Source organism: Hemitrygon akajei, chromosome 2, assembly GCF_048418815.1.
Source record: "Hemitrygon akajei chromosome 2, sHemAka1.3, whole genome shotgun sequence".
NCBI classification, from domain to species: Eukaryota; Metazoa; Chordata; class Chondrichthyes; order Myliobatiformes; family Dasyatidae; genus Hemitrygon; species Hemitrygon akajei.
The window spans coordinates 160,841,637-160,867,425 of record NC_133125.1 but is presented as its reverse complement, the minus strand read 5'-3'; the positions used below and the strand labels follow the sequence as shown (position 1 = coordinate 160,867,425).

The window sequence follows — 25,789 nt, the reverse complement described above, 5'->3', positions numbered from 1 at the left end:
TGGTCTTCACTGTGGAGGACACATCTAACATGCCAAAGAGAGAAGATGTTGTGGATGTGAAAGGAGGTGAGAACCTTGATACAATAGCTATCACTAAAGAGTAAACTTGTGGGCCTGAAGGTAGATAAGTTCCCTGGTCCTGATGGAATGCATCCCAGTGTAGAGAAAGAAATGGCAGAAATTATAGTAGAGCCTTTGGTGATGATTTTTTTTTATTTATTAAGTGCAATCCTGAACAATAGCCAGATCAGAAATGCTAATCAAGTTAACTCGATCCCAAAGAGAACTCTGATAAGCCAATCAGATGGTTCACTGCTGCTCAGCGACAGAACACACAAAAAATCATATGTACAATTAAGAAACAGTAAAAAATAGCAGAAATACTGGAGTCATGATGAAGTCTGCTGAAGAGAGACGTTTATACACATGCTGTCCTCCATAATTCAGAGAGATTGAAGGATCAGGTTGCAGGGTGACAAAATGTGGCAGGAGCACTTGGAACTAAAAACCACTCCCTACCGGGAGAAAACAACACCTGTTCTTTCCGCACTGTTCTCCAGCAGTTTAAGGACTAAGTCCAACCAGAACATAACTCACAAGTGCTCTTGAAAGTCAGGTGTTAACCCTACCTGCCAATAACCAAGCATTGCCATCCTGGTCCCCTTCACGATAGCTTATGAAGAAGTATGTGACTTCCCTCCCAGAGATGATAGGTGTTTGTGCACTCGACTCTTGAAGGCTTGGACCCCATCGAAACGGATGTTTCCAACCACAGCATCTGGAACAAATTCTGATAGCACAGTGAAGGAAGTTTATATCCAGTGTGTAGGTTCTCGCATCAGGCATAGAAACAGCATGAGCAGTTAAACTTGATCCTGTGGTGCGCCGTCTCTCATAAGATGAAGGAAGCATGGCGCGAAGGTCTGCAGGGCTGTGACTGGTGTGCATTTTGTACAGCACAGTAGCTGCAGCAACCTGTTGTCTGTGGTGTAAGCCACTGATGGCTAGTGTCCCATGATCTATGGCTTCATCTGCACCTATAATCCTGAGAGCCTTTCTTTGAATGGAATCAAGCTGGCTGAGGACACTCTGTGAGACATTCATCCATGATAAGCAGGCATACTCCATGATACTTCGTACCTGGGCTTTGTAAACCGTGGCTCTGCCCTCTTTGTCTCGTTTGGATGCTACTTTCCACAGAGCTCCAAGCCTTTGTCCAGCCTTGTTTGAAACAGTGGAAAGGTGTTTATCCCACACCAAGTTGCTGTCAATATTAACACCAAGGATTACTAGCTCCTTCTTTAAATCCAGCTTGCAGTTCCCAAAATACAGGTCGGGGGTAGATGGATTCCTCTTTCTAGACATCACCATCACCTTGCACTTCGTAGGCTCAGGGGTGACATTCCAGTAGTCTGCCTGGGCTTTCATCCTGCCAAGATCCCTATTCAGGCCTGTTGCCACTGTATTACTCTCTCCTGCTCTAATTGGTGCAAATAGTGTGGAGTCATCAGCGTACAGGTATAGCTTGTTACTGCATGCATCAACCAAGTCATCAATAAAGATGGAAAACAGAAGTGGCCCAAGTATTGAGCCCTGTGGTACAGATGCATTGATGGTTGAAGAATCAGAAGCCTGACCAGAGATAACAACTTTGATGGTCCGTCCATGAAGGTAGCTCTGTAGCCATCTAAGCAGCATTCCAGATATTCCTTTGGATCTCAGCTTAACACAGAGTCCATTATGCTAGACCTTGTCAAATGCTCCTTTGACATCCAGAGCTATGACACACACTTCTCCACCATTGTCTAAGAAGGTGTTCCACGTTTGCAATAAGGTGGTGAGGAAATCGGCTGTAGCGTGATCAGGTCTAAATCCATACTGCCTACTTGAAATTAAGTTGTTACGGAGTAGGTAGTTCTGAACTTGTTTGCGGACTGTTGCTTCCGTTACCTTGCTGATGACACTGAGTAAGGATATGGGGCAGTAATTTGTAGGATCAGCTCTGGAATCCCGCTTGTGTACTGGTGTTATTGATGCTATTTTCTATTGTTTTAGGAATACACCGCTCGAGAAACATAGAAACATAGAAACATAGAAAATAGGTGCAGGAGTAGGCCATTCGGCCCTTTGAGCCTGCACCGCCATTCAGTATAATCATGGCTGATCATCCAACTCAGAACCACGTACCTGCTTTCTCTCCATACCCCCTGATCCCTTTAGCCACAAGGGCCATATCTAACTCCCTCTTAAATATAGCCAATGAACTGGCCTCATCTGTTTCCTGTGGCAGAGAATTCCACAGATTCACCACTCTCTGTGTGAAGAAGTTTTTCCTCATTCGGTCCTAAAAGGCTTCCCCTTTATCCTTAAACTGTGACCCCTCGTTCTGGACTTCCCCAACATCGGAAACAATCTTCCTGCATCTAGCCTGTCCAATCCCTTTAGAACTTTATACATTTCAATAAGATCCCCCCCTCAATCTTCTAAATTCCAGCGAGTATAAGCTTAGTCAATCCAGTCTTTCTTCATATGAAAGTCCTGCCATCCCAGGAATCAATCTGGTGAACCTTCTCTGTACTCCCTCTATGGCAAGAATGTCTTTCCTCAGATTAGGGGACCAAAACTGCACACAATATTCTAGGTGCAGTCTCACCAAGGCCTTGTACAACTGCAGTAGAACCTCCCTGCTCCTGTACTCAAATACTTTTGCTATGAATGCCAACATACCATTTGCTTTTTTCACCGCCTGCTGTAACTGCATGCCCACCTTCAATGACTGGTGCACAATGACACCCAGGTCTCATTGCACATCCCCTTTTCCTAATCGGCCGCCATTCAGATAATAATCTATTTTCCTGTTCTTGCAGCCAAAGTGGATAACTTCACATTTATCCACATTAAATTGCATCTGCCATGAATTTGCCCACTCACCTAACCTATCCAAGACACCCTGCATCCTCTTAGCATCCTCCTCACAACTAACACTGCCGCCCAGCTTCGTGTCATCCACAAATTGGAGATGCTGCATTTAATTCCCCCGTCCAAATTAATATATATTGTAAGCAACTGGGGTCCCAGTACTGAGCCTTGCGGTACCCCACTAGTCTCTGCCTGCCATTCTGAAAAGGTTCCGTTTATTCCCACTCTTTACTTCCTGTCTGCCAACCAATTCTCTATCCACATCAATACCATACCCCCAATACTGTGTTCTTTAAGTTTGCACACTAATTTCCTGTGTGGGACCTTGTCAAAAGCCTTTTGAAAATCCAAATATACCATATCCATTGGTTCTCCCCTATCCACTCTACTAGTTACATCTTCAAAAAATTCTATAAGATTCATCAGACATGATTTTCCTTTCACAAATCCATGCTGACTTTGTCCAATGATTTCACCTCTTTCCAAATGTGCTGTTATCACATCTTTGATAACCGACTCTAGCATTTTCCCCACCATCGATGTCAGGCTAACCGATCTATAATTCCCCGGTTTCTCTCTCCCTCCTTTTTTAAAAAGTGGGGTTATATTAGCCATCCTCCAATCCTCAGGAACTAATCCAGGATCTAAGGAGTTTGGAAAAATTATCACTAATGCACCCACTGTTTCTTGGGCTACTTCCTTAAGCACTCTGGGATGCAGACCATCTGGCCCTGGGGATTTATCTGCCTTTAATCCCTTCAATTTACCTAACACCACTTCCCTACTAACATGTATTTTCCTCAGTTCCTCCATCTCACTAGACCCTCAGTCCCCTACTATTTCTAGAAGATAATTTATGTCCTCCTTAGCGAAGACAGAACCAAAGTAGTTATTCAATTGGTCTGCCATGTCCTTGTTCCCCATGATCAATTCACCTGTTTCTGACTGTAAGGGACCTACATTTATCTTAACCACTCTTTTTCTTTTCACATATCTATAAAAGCTTTTACAATTAGTTTTTATGTTCCCTGCCAGCTTTCTCTCATAATCTTTTTTCCCTTTCCTAATTAAGCCCTTTGTCCTCCTCTGCTGGACTCTGAATTTCTCCCAGTCCTCAGGTATGCCAATTTTTCTGGCTAATTTGTATGTTTCTTCTTTGGAATTGATACTATCCCTAATTTCCCTTGTCAGCCATGGGTGCACTACCTTCCCTGGTTTATTCTTTTGCCAAACTGAGATGAACAATTGTTGTAGTTCATCCATGCGATCTTTAAATGCTTGCCATTGCATATCCACCGTCAACCCTTTAAGTATCATTTGCCAGTCTATCTTAGCTAATTCATGTCTCATACCTTCAAAGTTACCCTTCTTTAAGTTCAGAACCTTTGTTTCTGAATTAACAATGTCACGCTCCATCTTAATGAAGAATTCCACCATATTATGGTCACTCTTACCCAAGGGGCATCGCACAACAAGATTGCTAACTAACCCTTCCTTATTGCTCAATACCCAGTCTAGCTCTCTAGTTAGAATGGCCTGCTCTCTAGTTGGTTCCTTGACGTGTTGGTTCAGAAGACCATCCCACATACATTCCAAGAAATCCTCTTCCTCAGCACCCTTACCAATTTCGTTCATCCAATCTGTATGTAGATTGAAGTCACCCATTATAACTACTGTTCCTTTATTGCACGCATTTCTAATTTCCTGTTTAATGCCATCCCCAACCTCACTACTACTGTTTGGTGGCCTGTACACAACTCCCACCAGCATTTTATGCCCCTTAGTGTTATGCAGCTCTACCCATATTGATTCCACATCCTCCAGGCTAATGTCCTTCCGTTCTATTGCATTAATCTCCTCTCTAACCAGCAACGGTACCCCACCTGCTTTTCTTTCCTGTCTATCCCTCCTGAATATTGAACATCTCTGGATGTTGAGCTCCCATCCTTGGTCACCCTGTAGCCATGTCTCTGTGATCCCAACTAGATCATATTCATTAATAACCATCTGCACATTCAATTCATTCACCTTGTTACGAATGCTCCTCGCATTGACACACAAAGCCTTCAGGCTTGCTTTTACAACACTCTTAGCACTTATACAATTATGTTGAAAAGTTGTCCTTTTTGATTTTTGCCCTGGATTTGCCTGCCTGCCACTTTTACTTTTCACCTTACTACTTTTTGCTTCGACCCTCATTTTACACCCCTCTGTCTCTCTGCACTTGTTCCCATCCCCCTGACACATTAGTTTAAATCCTCCTGAACAGCAGTAACAAAAGCTCCCCCTAGGACATTGGTTCCAGTCCAGAGAAGCATAGCTGGAAGAGGCGGCAGAGGGGACTTGCAAGTATTTACCAAAATTCTCTGGACTCTGGGCAGGTCTCAGCAGATTGGAAGATGGTGAATGTCACGCCACATTTCAAAAAAGGTTGTAGGCAAAGGTCAAGTAACTATAGGCCAGTTAGTTTAACATCTGTCGTTGGGAAAATGCTTGAAGCTATCATTAAAGAAGAAATAGCGAGGCATCTGGAAAGAAATGAATCCATCAGGCAGATGCAGCATGGATTCAGTAAAGGCAGGTCCTGTTTGACAAACTTACTGGAGATCTTTGAGGATATAATGAACGCAGTGAATAGAGGGGAACAGATGGACATTATTTACTTGGATTTCCAGAAGGCATTCGATAAGGTACCACATAACAGACCGTCATATGATAAGGATTCATAGAGTTGGGGGTGATGTATTAGCATAGATTGAGAATTGGTCAGCTAATAGAAAGCGGAGAGTTGGGATACATGAGTGTTACTCCGGTTGGCAATGACTGGTGAGTGGTGTGCCACAGGGGTCGGGGCTGGGCCCGGAACTGCTCATGATATATCTTAAAGATCTGGAAGAGGGGACTGAGTGTAATGTATCTAAGTTTGCTGATGATACTAAATTGAGTGCAAAAGCAAATTGTGCAGAAGATACAGAGAGTCTGGAGGGAGATATAGATAAGTTAAATGAGTGGGGATGGGTCTTGCAGATGGATACAATGTTGGTAAATTCAAGGTCAACCACTTTAGAAGGAAAAATGAAAGAACATTTTATTATTTAAACTGTAAAATATTGCAACATGCTGCTGTACAGAGGGACTTGGGAGTACTTCTGCATGAATCACAAAAGGTTGGTTGGCAGGTACAGTAGGCTATCAAGAAGGCAAATAGAATGTTGGCCTTCATTGCTAGAGGGATTGAATTTAAGAGCAGGGAGGTTATGCTGCAACTGTACAGGGTACTGGTGAGGCCGCACCTGGAGTACTGTGTGCAGTTCTGGTCTCCTTACTCTAAGAATGATATACCGGCATTGGAGACAGTGCAGAGGAGGTTCACCAGGTTGATTCCAGAGATGAGGAGGTTAGACTATGCGGAGAGATTGAGTCGCCTGGGATTGTACTCGCTGGAATTCAGAAGAATGCGAGGAGATCTTATGGAAACTTATAAGGATAAGTTAGAGGCAGGAAAGTTGTTTCCACTGGTAGGTGAGACAAGAAGTATTGGACATAGCCTTAAGATTTGGGGGAGTAGATTTACATAGAACATAGAAACCTACAGCACATCACAGGCCCTTTGGCCCACAAAGTTGTGCCGAACATGTAACCTACTCTAGAAACTGCCTAGAATTTCTCTAGCGCATAGCCCTCTATTTTTCTAACCTCTATGTGTCTATCTAAGAGGCTCTTAAAAGACCCTGTTGTATCCGCTTCCACCATCACAGCCGGCAGTGCATTCCATGCACCCACCACCCGCTGTGGGGAAAACTTACCCCTGACATCCCCTCGGTACCTGCTTCCAAGCATCTTCAATCTATGCCCCCTCATGTTAGCCATTTCAGCCCTGGCAAAAATCCTCTGGTTATCCACACGATTAATGCCCTTCATCATCTTATACACCTTTATCAGGTCACGTCTCGCTCCAAGGGGAAAAGGGCAAGTGCACTCAACCTATTCTCATACGGTACACCCTCCAATCCAGGTAACATCCTTGTAAATCTCCTCTGCACTCTCTCTACAGTATCCACATCCTTCCTGTGGTGAGGTGACCAGAAATGTACACAGTACTCCAAGTGGGGTCTGACAAAGGTCTTGTATCGCCGTAATGTTACGTGACGGCTTTTGAATTCAGTGCCACGGTGATGAATTCCAACACACCATACGCCTTCTTAACGACACTGTCAACCTGCGCAGAAGCTTTCAGTGTCCTCTGGACACGGACCTCAAGATTTGTCAGATTCTCCACACTGCCAAGAGTCTTACCATTAATATAATATTCTATCTTCAAATTTGACAACACTCCAGACTATTCACAACACCCCCAACTTCAGTATCATCAGCAAACTTACTAACCCATCCTCCTACTTCTTCATCCAGGTCCTTTATAGAAATCACAAAGAGAACAGAACAGATCCTTGCAGAACACCACTGGTCACGAAACCCAATGCAGAATACAAACCATCTACAACGACCATTTGCCTTCTGAGGCAAGCCAGTTCTGGTGTCCACAAAGCAATGTCCCCTTGGATCCCATGCCTCCTTTCTTTCTGAAGGATCCTTGCATGGGGAACCTTATCAAATACTGAAATGAAATCCATAAGCACTACATCCACTGCTCTATCTTCATCAATGTGTTTGTTAAATGCTCAAAGAATTCAATCAGGCTCGTAAGGCACAACCTGCCCTTGACAAAGCCATGCTGACTGTCCCTAATCAGATTATGTCTCTTCAAAGACTCACAAATCCTGCCTCTCAGGATCTTCTCCAACAACTTGCCCACCACTGAATTGAGACTCACTGGTCTATAATTTCTTGGGTTATCTCTACTCACTTTCTTGAACAAGGGAAAAACATTTGTAAACATCCAGTCCTCCGGTACATCTTCCGTCCCTATTAATGATACAATGATCATCGCAACAGGCTGAGCAATCTCCTCCCTCACTACCCACAGTAGCCTGGGGTATACCTGATCTGGTCCCGGTGACTTATCAAACTTAATGCTTTACAAAAGCTCTGGCACATCCTCTTTCTTAATGAAAATATGCTCAAACGTTTCAGTCTGCTGTAAGTCATCCCCATAATTGCCAGGGTATTTTTACCCTTGAAAACTGAAGCAAAGATGGAGATGAGGAGGAAGACTTTTCCCGGAGAGTGGTACATCTGTGGAATTCCTTGCCAATGAAGCAGTGGAGGCTACCTCAGTAAATTTATTTAAGTCAAGATTAGATAGACTTTTACATATTAGGGGAATTAAGGGTTAAGGGGAAAAGTCAGGCAGGTGGCGATGAATCCATGGCCAGATCAGTGGTGATCTTATTGAGTGACGGAGCAGGCTCGACAGGCCAAATGGCCGACGCCTCCTCCTATTTCGTATGTTCTTATGTTCTCATTCTCTTTGGTGGGACTATATGACACAGAAGGGTGAGGTCTCACCCAACACATACAAGATGCTGGAGAAACTCAGATGTTCTCACAGCATCTTGCAGGGAATGGTCAATCGCTATTTTGAGTTGAGACTTTTCAAATGGTCTGAAATAGAGAATATGGCTAGTACCAGAGGGATGGAGATGGTGTGTAAGTGATAGACAGATGGAGGAGTGGGAGAGGGGAACCAGTCAGTGTGGTGTGTGTGTGTGTGATGGACAGATGGAGGAGTGGGAGAGGGGAACCAGTCGGGGTGGTGTGTGTGTGTGATGGACAAATGACACGAAGCTGGGCGGCAGTGTTAGCTGTGAGGAAGATGTTAAGAGGATGCAGGATGCAGGGTGACTTGGATAGGTTAGGTGAGTGGGCAAATTCATGGCAGATGCAATTTAATGTAGATAAATATTAGGTTATCCACTTTGGTTGCAAGAACAGGAAAACAGTTTATTATCTGAACGGTGGCCGATAAGGAAAAGGGGAGGTGCAACGAGACCTGGGTGTCATTGTACACCAGTCATTGAAGGTGGGCATGCAGGTACAGCAGATGGTGAAAAAGGCAAATGGTATGTTGGCATTCATAGCAAAAGGATTTGAGTACAGGAGCAGGGAGGTTCTCCTGCCATTGTACAAGGCCTTGGTGAGACCGCACCTAGAGTATTGTGTGCAGTTTTGGTCCCCTAATCTGAGGAAAGACATTCATGCCATAGAGGGAATACAAAGAAGGTTCACCAGATTGATTCCTGGGATGGCAGGACTTTCATATGAAGAAAGACAGGATCGACTAGGCTTATACTCACTGGAATTTAGAAGATTGAGGGGGGATCTTATTGAAACATATAAAATTCTAAAGGGATTGGACAGGCTAGATGCAGGAAGATTGTTTCCAATGTTGGGGAAGTCCAGAACAAGGGGTCACAGTTTAAGGATAAAGGGAAAGCCTTTTAGGACCGAGATGAGGAAAAACTTCTTCACACAGAGAGTGGTGAAACTGTGGAATTCTTTGCCACAGGAAACAGTTGAGGCCAGTTCATTGGTTATATTTAAGAGGAAGTTAGATATGGCCCTTGTGGCTAAAGGGATCAGGGGGTATGGAGAGAAAGCACGTACAGGGTTCTGAATTGGATGATCCATGATCATACTGAATGGCGGTGCAGACTCGAAGGGCCGAATGGCCTACTCCTGCACCTATTTTCTATGTTTCTATGTTTCTATCAGGACCTATCGACTGTTTGCTCTTTGCCATAGATGCTGCATGGCCAGGATGCTTGAGAGCTGTGACAGATCTTAGAGGCCATCACCTCCTACAAAGCAAAACCAAGCAACATAAATGACCATAAGGTGACTCTGCTCACTTTGACCAACAGTCACCTTCACAAGATCCCACAGCCTCTGACAACCCTGTGATTTTAGTCTCTGTCGCCATCGTGAGAGCACCTTCACAAGGGTGAACCCATGGAAAACATCTGGCCCAGACTGTACCTGTCCGAGTGCAGAAGACCTGTTCTGATCAACAGGCAGGAGTGTTTACTTACATCTTCAACCTCTCGCTTCAGCAGTCTGAAGTACCCACGTGTTTCAAACATGCTTCAATCACACCGGTGCTCAACAAGAACGTAGTGACCTGCCTGAATGACTATCATCCAGTAGCACTTATATCCACTGTGATGGTGTGCTTTGAGAGGCTGGTTATGAAACATACCAACTCCTGCCTGAGAAGTGACTTGAATTCACTTCAATTCAATGAGAGTCACAGCCAGTCAAAGGCAGATGCCATTTCATTGGCTCTCCACTCAGCCCTGGAATATCTGGGCAATGAAGATGCATACATCAGGATGCTGTTCATTGACTACAACTCAGCATTCATCACTATCATCCTCTCGAAACTAATCAGCAGTTCCGAGACCTAGACCTCAATACCTCCTTTCACAACTGGATCCTTGATTTCCTCACTTGCTGACCCCAGTCAGTACAGATTGTGAACAACATCTTCTCCACCATCACCATCAGCACATGTGACCACAAGGCTGTGTGCTTAACCCCTTTTCTACTCGCTTTACACTTATGACTGTGAGGTTAAGCACAACTCCAATGACATTTATAGGTTTGCTCCTGACACCACTGCTGTTGGCCAAATTACAGGTGGTAATGAATCAGCATATAGGAGGGAGATTGAAAACTTGGTTGAATTGTGCCACAACAACATCCTCTCACTCAGCATCAGCAAAAGAAAAGAGCTGATTATTGATTACATCATCTGGTGGTGCATGTGCCAGTCTCCCTTAAGGGAATAAAGGTGGAGAGGGTCAATAACGTTAAATTCCTGGTTTTATCACATCAGGACCAGCATGTAGGTGCCATCACAAAGAAGGCATGGCAGCTCCTTGACTTCCTTAGGAGTTTGCAAAGATTCAGCACGTCATCTAAAACTTTGATGCACAGTAGAGAGTATCCTGACTGGTTGCATCTTGGGCTGGTATGGAAACATCAATGTCTAAGAATGGAGAAGTCTGGAAAAAAGTCATGGGCACAGCCTGGTCCGTCACAGACAAAGCCCTCTCCACCACTGAGCACAGCTAGGAGCGCTGCCACAAGAAAGCAGCATCAATCGCATAGAGCCCCCACCGTCCATCACCTAGAACCCTCACCATCAAGCCCGTGCTCTCCTCTCAATGCTGCCATTGAGTAGGAAGTACAGGAAACTTACGTCCCACATGACCAGCTTCAGGAAAGGTTATTACCACTCAACCATCAGGCTCCTGAATCAGCGTGGATAACTTCACTCACCTCAGTTCCAAACTGATGCCACAAACTATGGACTCACAAGGACTCTGCAACTCGTGCTTATTTTGAATTGGCTACTTGTCTGTCTTTGTGTAGTTATTCACTGATTCTATTGTATTTCTCTGTTCTGCTGTGAATGCCTGCAAGAAAGTGAATCTTAGGTTAGTAAATGGTGACATATACAAACTTTGATAATAAATTTACTTACCGTAGATTTCGCACTACAGAGTGCACCTGATTAAAAGCCGCTGGCTCTAATTTTAGAAATAAAATCAATTTTGTACTTGTACAGGCCGCACCGGATTTTCGGCCGCACCGGATTTTCGGCCGCAGGTGTCCCACGTTGTAATATGAGATATTTACACAGAAAGATATTACACGTGAGGATTTTTTAACTTTTAATTAAATCCATATGGTAACATAAACAAATACATATTGCAAATGCTTTTTTTCGAACCGTGCCTGTAATGCGGCTACTTTTAAATATACGTTGCGTATACTTTTTTACTGAACAACATTCCAATATCTCCTAACGACTGGTAAAAAATATATATACTGCAGCCTACCAGGAAAAGTTATTGATCGCCTTTAACTTAAAAGCAGCGTTTTGGCTCCGCCGCTCGCCCCCCGCCTTCCCGTTTATCGCAAACCGGCATTTTCCCACAAGACGCGGCAAAACCGGGTGTGACGTCATAGCATCCCGGGATGTAGTACAGAAAACAAATATACTTAAAACACTTCTAACTTTAACTAACAAATGAATTACTAAGCGAAAATATTATAAACTAAATAACTGCCATAAAGGCAGCACAATGCTTTTCTTCGAGTGTTTTCCATGTTGATGAGGGTGAGTACAAATGACTGATTTACAATAATTTAATTGTGAAAGTGCGCTTGATTTATCGTACAATTTCATTGGACCTCTGTGAACTACTCATCAATTTTATTGGTCTACTGTTACGAGGCAAAATGTTTTTGGCGGCATGAAAAAAAACCATGCATTAGCCGCACCGTAGTAAAGGCCGCAGTGTTCAAAGCTGTTCAAAATGTGGGAAAAAAGTAGCGGCTTATAATCCGACATCTACGGTAGTTTTGATTAACATTGCTTTGTTTCATAAATACCATTGGACATATGACGGTGTTAAATGTACTTTTAAACAGGGAGTGGGTGTGGAGAATCAGTGTGAATTTACTCAGTGGGTTCACTTCTGTACATTTCAGAAAAAAACTTCAAGACCAGCATTTCAATGTGGATCATATTCACTCTATCAGCAGTCACAGTTGTGACAACATTATCCAGATACTTTCCAGTTTGCAGTAAGTATCAAAATCAAAGCATTTTCTAAAGAACTCATTCACTGTGAAAATTTTCCCCTGGTCACACCATCACTTCAGCTTCTAAAGGGAACAGTTGTGGGGAATCCCCAGAACGTTATCAACTCTGTCCCAACTGGCTACTGTCAATTGGAACAGATCTGGCCCAGGTTTTGCTGCATTCTGTTGGAAGTTCACAGAGATGTTGGACTATCAAAAAAGGTGAGCTGAAGGGGTTTGAGACTCCTGCTGGAGTGTGGAAGTCCAGAACCTCTGCTTGAGTTCAGGTGATTTCTTTCTGTGCCTGCAGGGAAATCATTGGAGAGAATTCTCAGTCATGGGAGTTGAGTATAATTGGAAATGTGGGAATCTGATTGTGGATTGTCAGTAAGGCCCAGAGTCAGGGAAACCCAATCTCTTTAATCTGGGGAGTTGGCAAAAAAGATTGATGAAGGCAATGTGAAAGATGTTCTCCATGTCGACTTTAGTAAGTCATTTGACATGGTCCCACATGAGAAGCTGATCCAGGAGGCTAACACACCTGGGATCCAAGGTGATGCAGCTAAAGGGATCCAAAATCAGCTTGGTGACAGAAGGCAGAGGTCGTGTTGGAAAAATGTTTTTTTTTCTGATTTGAAGTCTACACCTACTTGTGTACAGTAGTGAATGGTTCCAGGACTTCTGCACTTTGTGATATATATTAATGACTTAGTTGTGAGTGTAGGAGATATGACTGGTAAGTTTACAGATGACACGAGAATTAGTGGTGTTGTGGTATGTTATCCATGTCTGCATTTGAATATGGATCAGATGGAAAGTTGGATAGAGCATTAGCAAATGGAACTTAATTCTGACAAGTACAAGGTCATGCATCTTGTAGAGTTGAAATTGGGGTTGGGCATCTGCAGTCATCATCATCATCATCAGGTGCCAAGCCCAGATTGAGCTTTGACAGCCAAGGCCCACACACTCCTGTTTCGGGTCAAGTGGATCAATTCATTGGTATTCATTTCCAGTTCTCTGGCTGCTGTCTCCATCATCATTTGTCTTTGCCTTCCTCTTGCTTTCTTCCCTTCAATCTTTCCCATAATTACTGTGCATTCTAACTCCTCTTTCCTAATCACATGTCCAATGAAATTACGTTGCCTTTTCATGATCTCATACATTATTTCTCTTTTTGTGCTTGCTCTGTTCATGACATCCTCATTAGATATTCATTTTCTCCATGATATTCTTTGTATCCTCCTCAAAATCCACATCTCTGCTGCTTCAGTTCATTTCCTCATGTTACTAGGCATTGATCATGTGGATAGTCAGAGGCTTTTTCCCAGGGCTGAAATGGCTAGCACGAGAGGGCATAGTTTTAAGGTGCTTGTAAGTAGGTACAGAGGAGATGTCAGGGGTATGGTTTTTTACACAGAGAGTGGTGAATGTGTGGAATGGCTATAGGCGGCGGTGGTGGAAATGGAAATGATAGGGTCTTTTAAGAGACTGCTGGATAGGTACATGGAGCTTAGTAAAATAGAGGGCTGTGGGTAAGGACATGTTCGGCACAGCTTTGTGGGCTGAAGTGTATGTATTGTGCTGTAGGTTTTCTGTGTTTTGTTTTCTATGAAGACATTACCTAAATTGTCGATGACAGTAGGACAGTTGATCCTGTCTCCTTGACCTTTGTAAAGCCTTCAAAGTCCCACATTGTAGGCACATCAGGAAGGTGAGTGCCATGGAATCCAGAGAGAACTATCTGGGTGAATTCAAAATCTTTTCGGAGGTAGGAATCAGAGAGTGTTCAAACTCTCAGTCATCTCCTCTTACTTACCCCTGGAACAGGATCCCACAACGGAACACCAGGCCATTGTCTCCCACACCATCACCAACCTTATTGATGCTGGGGATCTCCTATCCACTGCCACCAATGTCATAGTTCCCACACCCCGCACCTCCCGTTTCAAACTCCTACCTAAAATCCACAAACCTGCTTGTCCATGTAGACCCATTGTTTCAACCAACACACACAAAATGCTGGTGGAACACAGCAGGCCAGGCAGAATCTATAGGAAGAAGCACTGTCGATGTTTCGGGCCGAGACCCTTCATCAGGACTAACTGAAAGGAAAGATACTATGAGATTTGAAAGTAGGAGGGGGAGGGGGAAATGCAAAATGATAGGAAAAGACCAGAGGGGGTGGGATGAAGCTAAGAGCTGGAAAGGTGATTGGCGAAAGTGATACAGAGCTGGAGAAGGGGAAGGATCATGGAATGGGAGGCCTAGGGAGAAAGAAAGGGGGAGGGGAGCACCAGAGGGAGATGGAGAATGGGCAGAGAGAGAGAAAAAAACTAACAACTAGATATATCAGGGATGGGGTAAGAAGGGGAGGAGGGGCATTTGTTATTTGTTATTTACAGAATGATTTAGATGTGAGTACACGAGGCTTGGTCAGCAAGTATCAAGGTGACACAAAATGAGGAGATGTTGATGATAGTGAAGAAGGTTATCGTTGATTACACAGTGATCCTAATCCTAAGTGGGCTGAGAAGTGGCAAATAGATTTCCATAGAGACAATAAGACCATAAGATATAGGAGCAGAAGTAGGCCATTCGGCCCATCGAGTCTGCTCCACCATTTAATCATGGGCTGATCCAATTCATCCAGTCATCCCCACTCCCTTGCTCTCAATCCATACTCTTTGATGCCCTGGCTAATGAAGAACCTATCTATCTCAGCTTTAAATAACCCAATGACACACAGCTGCTCATGGCAACAAATTCCACAGGTTTACCACCCTCTGACTAAAGTAACTTTTCTGCTCTCATTTCTAAAAGGACGTCGTTCAATCCTGAAGTCATGCCCTCTTGTCCTAGAATCTGCTACCATGGGAAACACCTTCACCATATCTAATCTGTTCAGGCCTTTAGACATTCAGAATGTTTCTATGAGACCCCCCCCTCCTTCTCCTGAACTCCAGGGAATACAGCCCAAGAGCTGCCAAATTTCGCTCATACGGTAATCCTTTCATTCCTGAAATCATTCCTGGAATCTTCTCTGAACCCTCTCCAATGTCAGTATATCTTTGTAAAATAGTAAAATAAGCTGTTCTAAAACACCACGTCCACTGCATCTCCTTTGTCTACCCTGCTTGTAATTTCCTCAAATAATTGCAGTAGGTTTGTCAGGCGGGATTTTCCTTTCGGGAAACCATGCTAGCTTTGGCCTATCTTGTCATGTGCCTCAAGGTACTCCATAATCTCATCCCTAACAATCGATTTCAACAACTTCCCAACCATTGATGTCAGGCTAACAGGTCTATAATTTCCTCTCCGCTGCCTCCCACCCTTCTTAAATAGCGGAGTAACATTTGCAATTTTCCAGACATCTAGTACAATCCCAGAATCTATCAATTCTTGAAAGATCATCATTAATGCCTCCACAATCTCTCCAGCAACTTCCCTCAGAACCCAAGGGTGCATTCCATCAGGTCCAGGAAATTCATCCACCCTCAGATCATTAAGCTTCCTGAGCACCTTCTCAGTCGTAATTTCCACTGCACAAACTTCACTTCCCTGACACTCTTGAATGTGCGGTATACAGCAGACATTTTCCACTGTGAAGACTGATGCAAATACGCATTTAGTTCCTCTGCCATCTCTGCATCTCTCATTACAATATCTCCAGCATCATTTTGTATTAGTCCTATGTCTACCCTCAACTCTTTTACTCTTTATATACTTAAAAAAGCTTTTAGTATCTTCTTTGATATTAGTCACCAGCTTCCTCTCATAATTTATCCTTCTGAATGACCCTCTTAGTTTCCTTCTGCAAGTTTTTAAAAGCTCCCCAATCCTTTAACTTCCCACTAGCTCTGACTTCACTTGTCAGCCACGGTAGTGTCCTTCTTCCCTTTGAAACTTTCTTCTGATTTGGAATACATCTCCCTTGCACTTCCCTCATTTTTCGCAGAATCTCCAGCCATTGCTGCTCTGACGTCCTTCCTGCAAATGTCCCATTCCAGTCAACCTCGGACAGTTCCCCTCTCATGCCATTCTAATTTCTTTATTCCACTGAAATACTGAGTCATTGGATTTTATTTTCCACTGTCAAATTTCATTGAGAACTCAATCATATTTTGATCACTGTTCCCTAAGGGTTTCTTAACCCTAAGCTCTCCTATCACCTCCGGATCATTGCACAGCACCCAATCCAGCGCAGCTGTTTCCCTAGTGGGCTCAACAACAAGCTGTTCTAAAAAGCCTTCCCTCAGACCTTCTGCAAATTCTCTCTATTGAATAAAGTACTGGATACATAAGTATAAGTTATAGGATGCATTTTGGAAAGTCAAACCAGTGTAGGACTTGAACTCTGAATGGTCGGGTACCAGGGAGTGTAATGGAACAGAGAGACCTCGGAGTACAAGTACATCGTTCATTGAAAGTGGTGTCACAGGTAGACAGGGTGGTGAAAAGGGCATTTAGCATGCTGACCATCTTCAGTCAGGACATTGAGTAGAGGAGTTGGGACATTATGCTGCTGTTGTATAAGTCATTAGTAAGGCCACACTTGGAGTACTGTGTACAGTTTTGTTCAGCCTGTTACAGGAAAGATGTAATTAAACTAAAATGTGCAGTAAAGATTTACGAGGATATTGCCAAGACTAGAGTTATAGGGAAAGGTTGGCCAGGCGAAGTCTTTATGGATTGGAACATGGGGGAATGAGGCCTTGTAGACATTTTTAAAATAATGAGAAACATAGATAAGTTGGATGGAATCAGCCTTCCCCAGGGAGGGGAGCCCAAAACATGAGGCAGAGATTTAGGGTGAGAGGGGAAAGATTTAACAGGGATCTGAGGAGCAACATTTTCACACAGAGGTTGGTGAGTAGATGGAATGAACTGCCAGAGGAAGTGGTTGTGGGAAGTACAATCTTTTCATGTGGGAAATACTTGGATCGGTACATTCAGGGACAGTGCTTGGAGGGATATGGGACAAATACAGTAAATTGTTCCGTGCTGGGAGAACAATGTGGTCAGCATGGACTGGTTGGGCTGAAGGGCCTGTACCCGTGCTGTATTCTCTATGATTCTACATTGCAACTTTACAAAACACTGGATAGGCCACACTGGGAGTACTAAACCAGAGACCATAGAACCATAGAACACTACAGCACAGTACAGGCCCTTCAGCCCTCCATGTTGTGCCGACCCATATAATCCTTAAAATGTACGAAACCCACACTACCCCATAACCCTCCATTTTTCTTTCATCCATGTGCCTGTCCAAGAGGTTCTTAAATACCCCTAATGTTTTAGCCTCCACCACCATCCCTGGCAAGTCATTCCAGGCACTCACAGCCCTTTGTATAAAAAACTTACCCCTGATGTCTCCCCTAAACCTCCCTCCCATAATTTTGTACATATGCCCTCTGGTGTTTGTTATTGGTGCCCTGGGAAACAGGTACTGACTATCCACCCTATCTATGCCTCTCATAATCTTGTATACCTCTATTAAGTCCCCTCTCATTCTTCTACGCTCCAAAGAGAAAAGTCCCAGCTCTGTTAACCTTGCTTCAAATGACTTGTTTTCCAAACCAGGCAACATCCTGCTAAATCTCCTCTGCACCCTCTCCATAGCTTCCACATGCTTCCTATAATGAGGTGACCAGAACTGAACACAATACAATTGAACACAAGTGCGGTCTCACCAGAGATTTGTAGAGTTGCAACATGACCTCTCTACTCTTGAACTCAATCCCCCATTAACGAAGCCTAGCATCCCATAGGCCTTTTTAACTACCCTATCAACTATACTAGTCACCGACCTCCAGGCAGAATACTTCCCTTCCACAACTACCCTCTGCTTTCTTGCTTTAAGCCAATTTTTTATCCAAACAGCCAAGCTTCCACTTATCCCATGCCTGATGACTTTCTGGATGAGTCTCTCATGAGGGACCCTGTCAAATGCTTTGCTAAAGTCCATGTAGACCACATCCACTGCCCTACCCTCATCAATTTCTTTGTTACCTCTTCAAAAAACTCAATCAGGCTCATGAGGCACAATATTCCCTTCACAAAGCCATGTTGACTATCCATGAGTAGACTGTACTTCTCCAAATGCTAGTAGATCCTATCCTTAAGAATCCTTTCCAATAGTTTGCAGACCACTGATGTAAGACTCACTGGTCTATAGTTCCCAGGTTTCTCCCTATTACCTTTTTTAAACAAGGGAACTATATTTGCCATTCTCCAGTCCTCCGGCACTTCCCCTGTAGCCAAAGAGGATTCGAAGATCATAGCTAATGCTCCTGCGATCTCTTCTCAGAACTGTGTGTAGTTCTGGTCACAACACTACAGGAAGGATGTGGTTGCACTGGAGAGAGTGCAGAGGAGAATCGCCAGGATGTTGCTGGATTGGAGGAGTTTGGTTCTGGGGAGAGATCGCATCAGCTGGGCTTGGTTTCCCTGGAGTGAAGGCAGCTGAGGAGTGACCTTTAGAAGTATACAAGGTTGTGAAAGGCATAGATGGGGTAGAGAGTGAAAATCATTTCCGATGGTATGGCAGGGGTATCAAAAACAACTTTTGGGTTTAAACTGAGAGGAAGGAGTTTTGAAGGAGATGTGTGGGATTTTTAAACAAAGAATGATTGACATCTGGAACACACTGACAGAGGAGGACATGTTATGTTTAATATTACAAGAAGGATTTAGAAAGGCATTTAAATAGGCATGGTTTAGAAGGGTATGGACCTCATGGACAAATGGGATTAGTGTCAATGGGCAAAATACACAGCATGATGAGATGGGCCAAAGGGCCTGTTTCTGTGCTGTACAAATCTGTGACTCAGCCGTGAATAAATGGTCGGTTAAAATAGCAACAAATAAGCTTCAACAATGTATATCATTCATCTAGAATTTATAAGGGATTATTTCATTCATTACAGGCAGAAACAAAGGAACTAATGAGGACAACTGTGCTGAAATAGAACAGGTATTTTGTTCATATAAATTCCTGCAGTTTTCTTGTGTTTAAATAGTTTGTAAATTCACTGTTATTTCTCCCTCTCTCAATTCACACATGTATAAACTCACTGGAATCTTCCTGCTGTATTTATAATGACACTCTCTCTCATTTATTGACACATGGGTTAGTGGGAATCATGATCTCTGTTACTGTCGATAATATCTGGTTAAATTTAATTTAATGGACAGTATCCCTTAGTGTTTCATGACATTCGTGTTTGGACACTATTATAGATATTTACCATTTCTCCCAGTCTGTGTCTGGTTCTGCAGAAAGTGGTTGTCTCTGTCTGACCCCTTTGTAACATCAGTTATGTCCAATTAGTCACCTCTGCCTCTCCCTCGTCCCACTCCCCTCCCCTGTCCTGTCCCACACCCCTCCCCCCACCCTGCCTATCACTCTGTCCCATCTTTATCTCAGTGAACAAAGTGAAGATTTGTCATCATCTATAATAAACACATTCTGTCCATTTTAGGATCATGGAGAAATGCAAGAATTACAAATTCTCAGACCAGGTCGTGAAACTGAAGCTGAAAATCATCCGGTCAGTTAGAAGGGACACGGCAGCCTTCAGTTCCAGAGGTGACTGTGAGGGCAGGTTCTGTGTCCCTGCTGTAGACTGGAGCCTGGAAAATCCTTCCCTCCAACAGTGGGAACATGGTGCTCTGCAGCTGTAACTTTTTGTAGTAGTTGTTTCATTCCCACTCATTGGCAGATTGTGATATGTCATCTAAACTAACGATTTATCACCTTTTTCTGTTCTCTTTGACTAAGTATTAGCACATGAAGTATGTAGCCTATTAATCAGTTTAATCCTATGTAAGGGATTTATTAGCTTATCAATAAAGGTGATGGATTTTTCAGAGGCACAATTTTTGATGGTCGTATTCTTGGCCGATCAGAAATTAAACAGAGATCCAACTCCATTTTCTGCAAATATTAAAACTACTCTAACTGTTACACTAATGCTGTCATCAGAAATCCCGTAAAGATTGTGATTTTCCCCAGTACTAATACCAGGTACAGCATTTCCTCACAAAATCCCTCCCATTTCTGTACAGTGAGCTGTGAAACTGCAATAAAACTCTGAGTTTGAATGTTGTATTGGAGGGTGATTTGGGGATATTTTAATCCTATACTCTATATATAAGTATACATTTGTATTTTAAGCATGTTAACTGATGCCTCTTTATATGCCATTGTTGATTAAATAATCATTGCTGATTAAATTCTGTTTTGCTGATGGTGATAATTCTTTATTGGGATCAGCTACTCATCCAGACTGATGATGTCACAGCGAGTGGATCTGGGATCTTGCTGAGCCATCGTCTGACAGCAATGGCCGTGGCCCGAGAGCAGCTCACTTGTATCTGAGTCAGGAGTTTGTGGGTTCAGATCCCCCACACACAGAGAACCAGAAAGAAAGTGGGGCTGAGCCACCGAATGAGATCCTTCCCTCTGTCTCCACGAGGCAGGAGACAAATGCAGCAGTGGTGAAGGAGGGATAAAATAAACCAGCACAGGAAGATCTGTTTCACCCTCCTCCTGAGATCCCAGAATCAGAACCGAGTCTTTAGCCAGTTCCTCTCCCTGCCTGTGATGTCAGGATGCATTGGATACAGTGAAAGCCCTGAGATCTGAGGACAACGGGTGACAGTAATGAAGACTTGAACCACACAACTGTCAGTGTCTGCAGCCAAGCTGTTCCACTGCAGTTACAGCACTGAAATCCAGCCAGCAGTATGGCTGGGATTCCCCAGTTCACTGAAAGTAGGACCAGTCCATTCTGATCGATGAACACCCATTGGTCCACTCACACTCCTGAGTAAAGTGTCAGTGTCAGTGTGATCATTTATTTATTAAGAACTGACCGTTCCAGCCCTTCAAACCACGCTACCTAGCAGCCCCCAATTTAGCCTAACTATGGGACAATTTACAATGGCCAATTAACCTGCCAACTGTTGCTGAGTGATGGACTGAGGTCAGGGACAGAGTTATATTTCAGGTTAAAGACCTTATATCTGATGAGTATGTACAACATTTCTGTTTTAGATTTCCAGTGCCTGTGGCTTTGTTTTCAACAGAAGAGAAGATGCTGGAAATCCAGAGCAATACACTCAAAATGCTGGAGGAACTCAGCAGATTGGGCAGCATCTATGAAAATGAACAAAACACCCTGAAGAACAGTCTTGGCCCAAAACATGGACAGTTTGTGCATTTCCATAGATTCTGCCAAGTTCCTCCAGCAGTTTTTATTTCAATTATATTTCAAATTAATGAGATATGGTGTGGAACAATCTCTTCTGGCATTGGCACATGGCAACTCCCCAATTTAGCCCTAGCCTTATCACAGGACAATTTACAATGGCTAATTAACCTACCAACCAGTAAGTCTTTGGACAGTGGGAGGATTCTGGAGCATCCGGAGGAAACCCACGTGGTCACGGGTGAAGGTACAAATTCCTTACAGATAGCAGTGGTGTGTGTTGCTATGGCTTTATTAATTGATTTCCTCAAACAAAACTTGTTCACTGCCTCTGATCGACGGTTTGAGGGTCAGTGGTTGGAGTGAGGGGAATTTGGGGTCAGTGCCATTCTGTCAGGAAAGAGCATAAGAACATATATTGGAGGAGAATTAGGCCATTTGGCCAACTGGGTCTGCTCTACCATTTCATCCTGGCTGATCCATTTTTCCTCAGCCCCAGTCTCCTGCCTTCTCCCCGTATCCCTTCTTGACCTGACCTATCAAGAATCCATCAACCTCTGTTTTAAATATACATAAAGTCTTGGCCTCCACAGCTGTCTTTGGCACCAAATTCCACAGATGTACCACTCTCTGGCTAAAGAAATTCCTCCTCACCTCCATTCTAAAAGGACACCCCTCTATTCTGAGGCTATGTCCTCTGGTCGTAGACTCCCCCAACAAAGAAAACATCCTCACATCATTCACTTTATCAAGGCCTTTCACCATTTGATAGGTTTCAATAAGGACACCCCTCATTCTTCTGAATTCTCATGAATACAGGCCCGGCTCCATCAAATGCTCTTCCTATGAAAAGCCATTCAATCCCGGAATCATTTCCATGGAACTCCTTTGAATGGTCGGGCACCAGGGAGTGTAATGTAGACTCCCTGTTGTGATGGAAATGAAACAGATTCTTTGGGTCTCATAGAACATGGGGATGTTCCCCTCAACTGGGGAGTGTTTTACCTTGGGGATGTCTGGAACAGGGTCCTGGAACTGGGGGAAAGGCTTGACTTATGTAATGAGGGCCCCCCCCTTTCCTCCCTGTGGTGAACCTGGGGCCGCGTGGTGACGGGTCGGGCATATTGGAGCTCGGGTGAGCAGGGGGAAGGGTGGTGTTGGGACCTAGGCTCCTCAGGCAACCCCTCCTCATTGCTGTCCAGCCAGATATCCCTATCTCCCAGCTTGTCGCCGCGCTGGACCAGGGCTCGAATCTTTAGCGGGTCCGGTTGCCAGCCAGACAGACGGGCTGCCCACGCCTGCTGCAGTTGTGTGAGCCTGCAGGCGGCCTCAGTTCCCCTGACCCCGAGCTCCTCGGCTCGGCTCTGGGCAGCTTGTGCTGCCTCCCGCAGCGTGCAGCAGTTGTGTGAGCCTGCAGGCGGCCTCAGTTCCCCTGACCCCGAGCTCCTCGGCTCGGCTCTGGGCAGCTTGTGCTGCCTCCCGCAGCGTGCAGCAGTTGTGTGAGCCTGCAGGCGGCCTCAGTTCCCCTGACCCCGAGCTCCTTGGCTCGGGTCTGGGCAGCTTGTGCTGCCTCCCGCAGCGTGCAGCAGTTGTGTGAGCCTGCAGGCGGCCTCAGTTCCCCTGACCCCGAGCTCCTCGGCTCGGCTCTGGGCAGCTTGTGCTGCCTCCCGCAGCGTGCAGCAGTTGTGTGAGCCTGCAGGCGGCCTCAGTTCCTCTGACCCCGAGCTCCTCGGCTCGGGTCCGGGCAGCTTGTGCTGCCTCCCACAGCGTGCAGCAGCGCTGCCGGAACTTTTCCAGCTCCTTGTCCTTCTGACCACATAAGTGCCGAATGTGGTCGGTAATCCTGACCTGGCATCTCGGCAGGGACGCAAACAACCAGAAGGCACCCCTTTGACTCCCCTTGGCTTTGGGGAACCCTGATTCCTTAAGGAGGGAGACCACGTGGTGACCCAGCTTCTCACCACTGGGGTCTAACTGCTCCGACCGGTCCACTGGCTTCCCGTGTTCTGCCAGCAGGCTGGCCAGGCTCTCAAATCCCTCCCTTTCGTCAGCCCACCCAGGGATCTTATTCTGGGTGCCTGCACTGGCTTTCTTCCCCTTGTTCCAGAACATTCCTCCCTTATGCTCTGTGTCCAGCCAAGATCTAGGAGACCCTGCTTGCAGCACCAAATGTTGTGATGGAAATGAGACAGATTCTTTGGGTCTCAAAGGCAAGGACTTTAGACACACACTTTTAATAATAAGGAGTTTATTTACAAGGGGAGAAAAGCTTGGGAACAACACAAGCAGCTATAATATTTGCATAAATGTGCTTAGAATAGATGAGCGTGGGAAAAGTCGGTTTGGCAGTACAATACACAAGAAAATGGTGTGGGGACAGAGTACAGGTGCACATACAAGGGAAAAGTAACTACGATATCCGCCACACCTTGACTATGGGCAGGCACGGCTCCCTGCTACAGGGACAACAATAAACGCTCCCAAAATCCTATTCAATAGACTGCTCGTCACGTGTATCCAGCGCTGTTCTGCAGTCTTCAGCCTGGAGAGAAGCAGGGTGGACCCTGAAGGATGGCAAAAAGAGAGCAAGCCAAGCACATGTAGCACCCTTTCTAGGTCAGGGGGCTGGACAGTCCAGCCCTGGTGATTCACTGGGGGGCCAACTGCTTGGTGCTAGATGGGTTAATCAATTTAAGGTTGCCAATGGTTAAGTGTGCATTGATTAGTTGGGAGGGGTGAAATGTTGACTGGCATGTGGTGTGTCTTCCGACCAGCTGAGGGCAGTGTTGTCACCTGACAGGCAAGGCTTTCTGGATACAGTGGCACTCAATGTCAAGACAAAAGAGCTGATTGTGGACTTCTGGAAGAGTAAAATGAAAGAACACATACCAATCCTCATAGAGGGATCAGAAGTGGAGAGAGTCAGCAGTTTCAAGTTCCTGGGTGTCAAGATCTCTGAGGATCTAACCTAGACCCAACATATCAATGCAGTTATGAAGAAAGAAAGACAACGGCTATACTTCATTAAGAGTTTGAAGAGATTTGGTATGTCAACAAATACATTCAAAAACTTCTACAGATGTACTGTGGAGAGCATTCTGACAGGCTGCATCACTGTCTGGTATGGGGGGGAGGGGGGAAGACTACTGCACAGGACCAAAAGAAGCTGCAGAGGATTGTAAATTTAATCGACTCCATCATGGTTACCAGCCTACAAAGTACCCAGGACACCTTCAAGGAGCGGTGTCTCAGGAGGGCAGCATCCGTTGGAAAGGACCTCCAGCAGCCAGGCCTTTTCTTGCTGTTGCCATTTGGTAGGAGATACAGGAGCCTGAATGCACACACTCAGCGATTCAGAAACAGCTTCTTCCCCCTCTGCCATCTGATTCCTAAATAGACATTGAAAGTGAATTTAATGGCTGAGTGGAAGTTGGAGGCAAAGTTCCAAGTTTATAGTTCTCTTAAAGAGGGAATATTGGCTGATAGCATAGAGAAGCCTGTATATGCCATGCTTGTCTTCATAATTTGGACTATAGAATATGATAATTGGGACACCAAGTAAGGTAAGAAATGGAAAAATAGGCCAGATGAATTCATGGCTGAGGAGCTGGAACAGGGTGCAGAGGGTCAAGTTCTTGGGTCATTAGGATCTCTTCTGTGGATGAAGGCAACCCGCAGACTAAAACCAGAGAGGAGTCAATATCCTTGCAAGAATGTTTGCGGGGGGGATGGAACTCTGATCAGGAGCAAGACAGGATAAATAAGTCCCTCGATATCCCATCAAAGCCAGGACATATATCCTAGAATGACTTGTCCAGAACAAGACACAAAAATCCAGTTGGACCCAGCAAGCGTGGATAAAGATTCAACACCGATTTCCTGATTATTGTGCTTTAGATTTCATTTGTAAACCTCAGGTTTGTGTCTGTCATTTTAAGATCATTTTAATGAATTTCTGAGTGCTGTCGATATATTGCTAGCAAACAGCAAAAGGTAAATTTTCTTTCTAACCGTTCTTCACTGTCCAAAGCTCTATCCAATGCCATGTTTTCATTGTGTTGTGTACAAAACCACCCAATTTCCATAACTGTACAAGGAAT

General features: G+C 44.5%; 1 protein-coding gene across 3 annotated transcripts in view; it reads left to right on the top strand.

Moving 5' to 3' along the window:
- LOC140717289 (uncharacterized) overlaps nt 1-20,727 on the top strand; it is a 165,807-nt gene extending 145,080 nt beyond the window's left edge. For 2 of the 3 annotated variants that reach the window (XM_073030734.1, XM_073030727.1), the window contains 3 exons: nt 12,379-12,474; nt 19,404-19,450; nt 19,959-20,727. In XM_073030734.1, the coding sequence (XP_072886835.1) occupies nt 12,379-12,474; nt 19,404-19,450; nt 19,959-20,036 (221 nt within the window). In that variant the 3' untranslated portion in view covers nt 20,037-20,727. Of the gene's footprint in view, nt 1-9,621; nt 11,513-12,378; nt 12,475-19,403; nt 19,451-19,958 lie in introns of those variants that run through there. The other variant, XM_073030742.1, reaches the window with a different exon arrangement.
- Nucleotides 20,728-25,789: the final 5,062 nt, after the last annotated feature.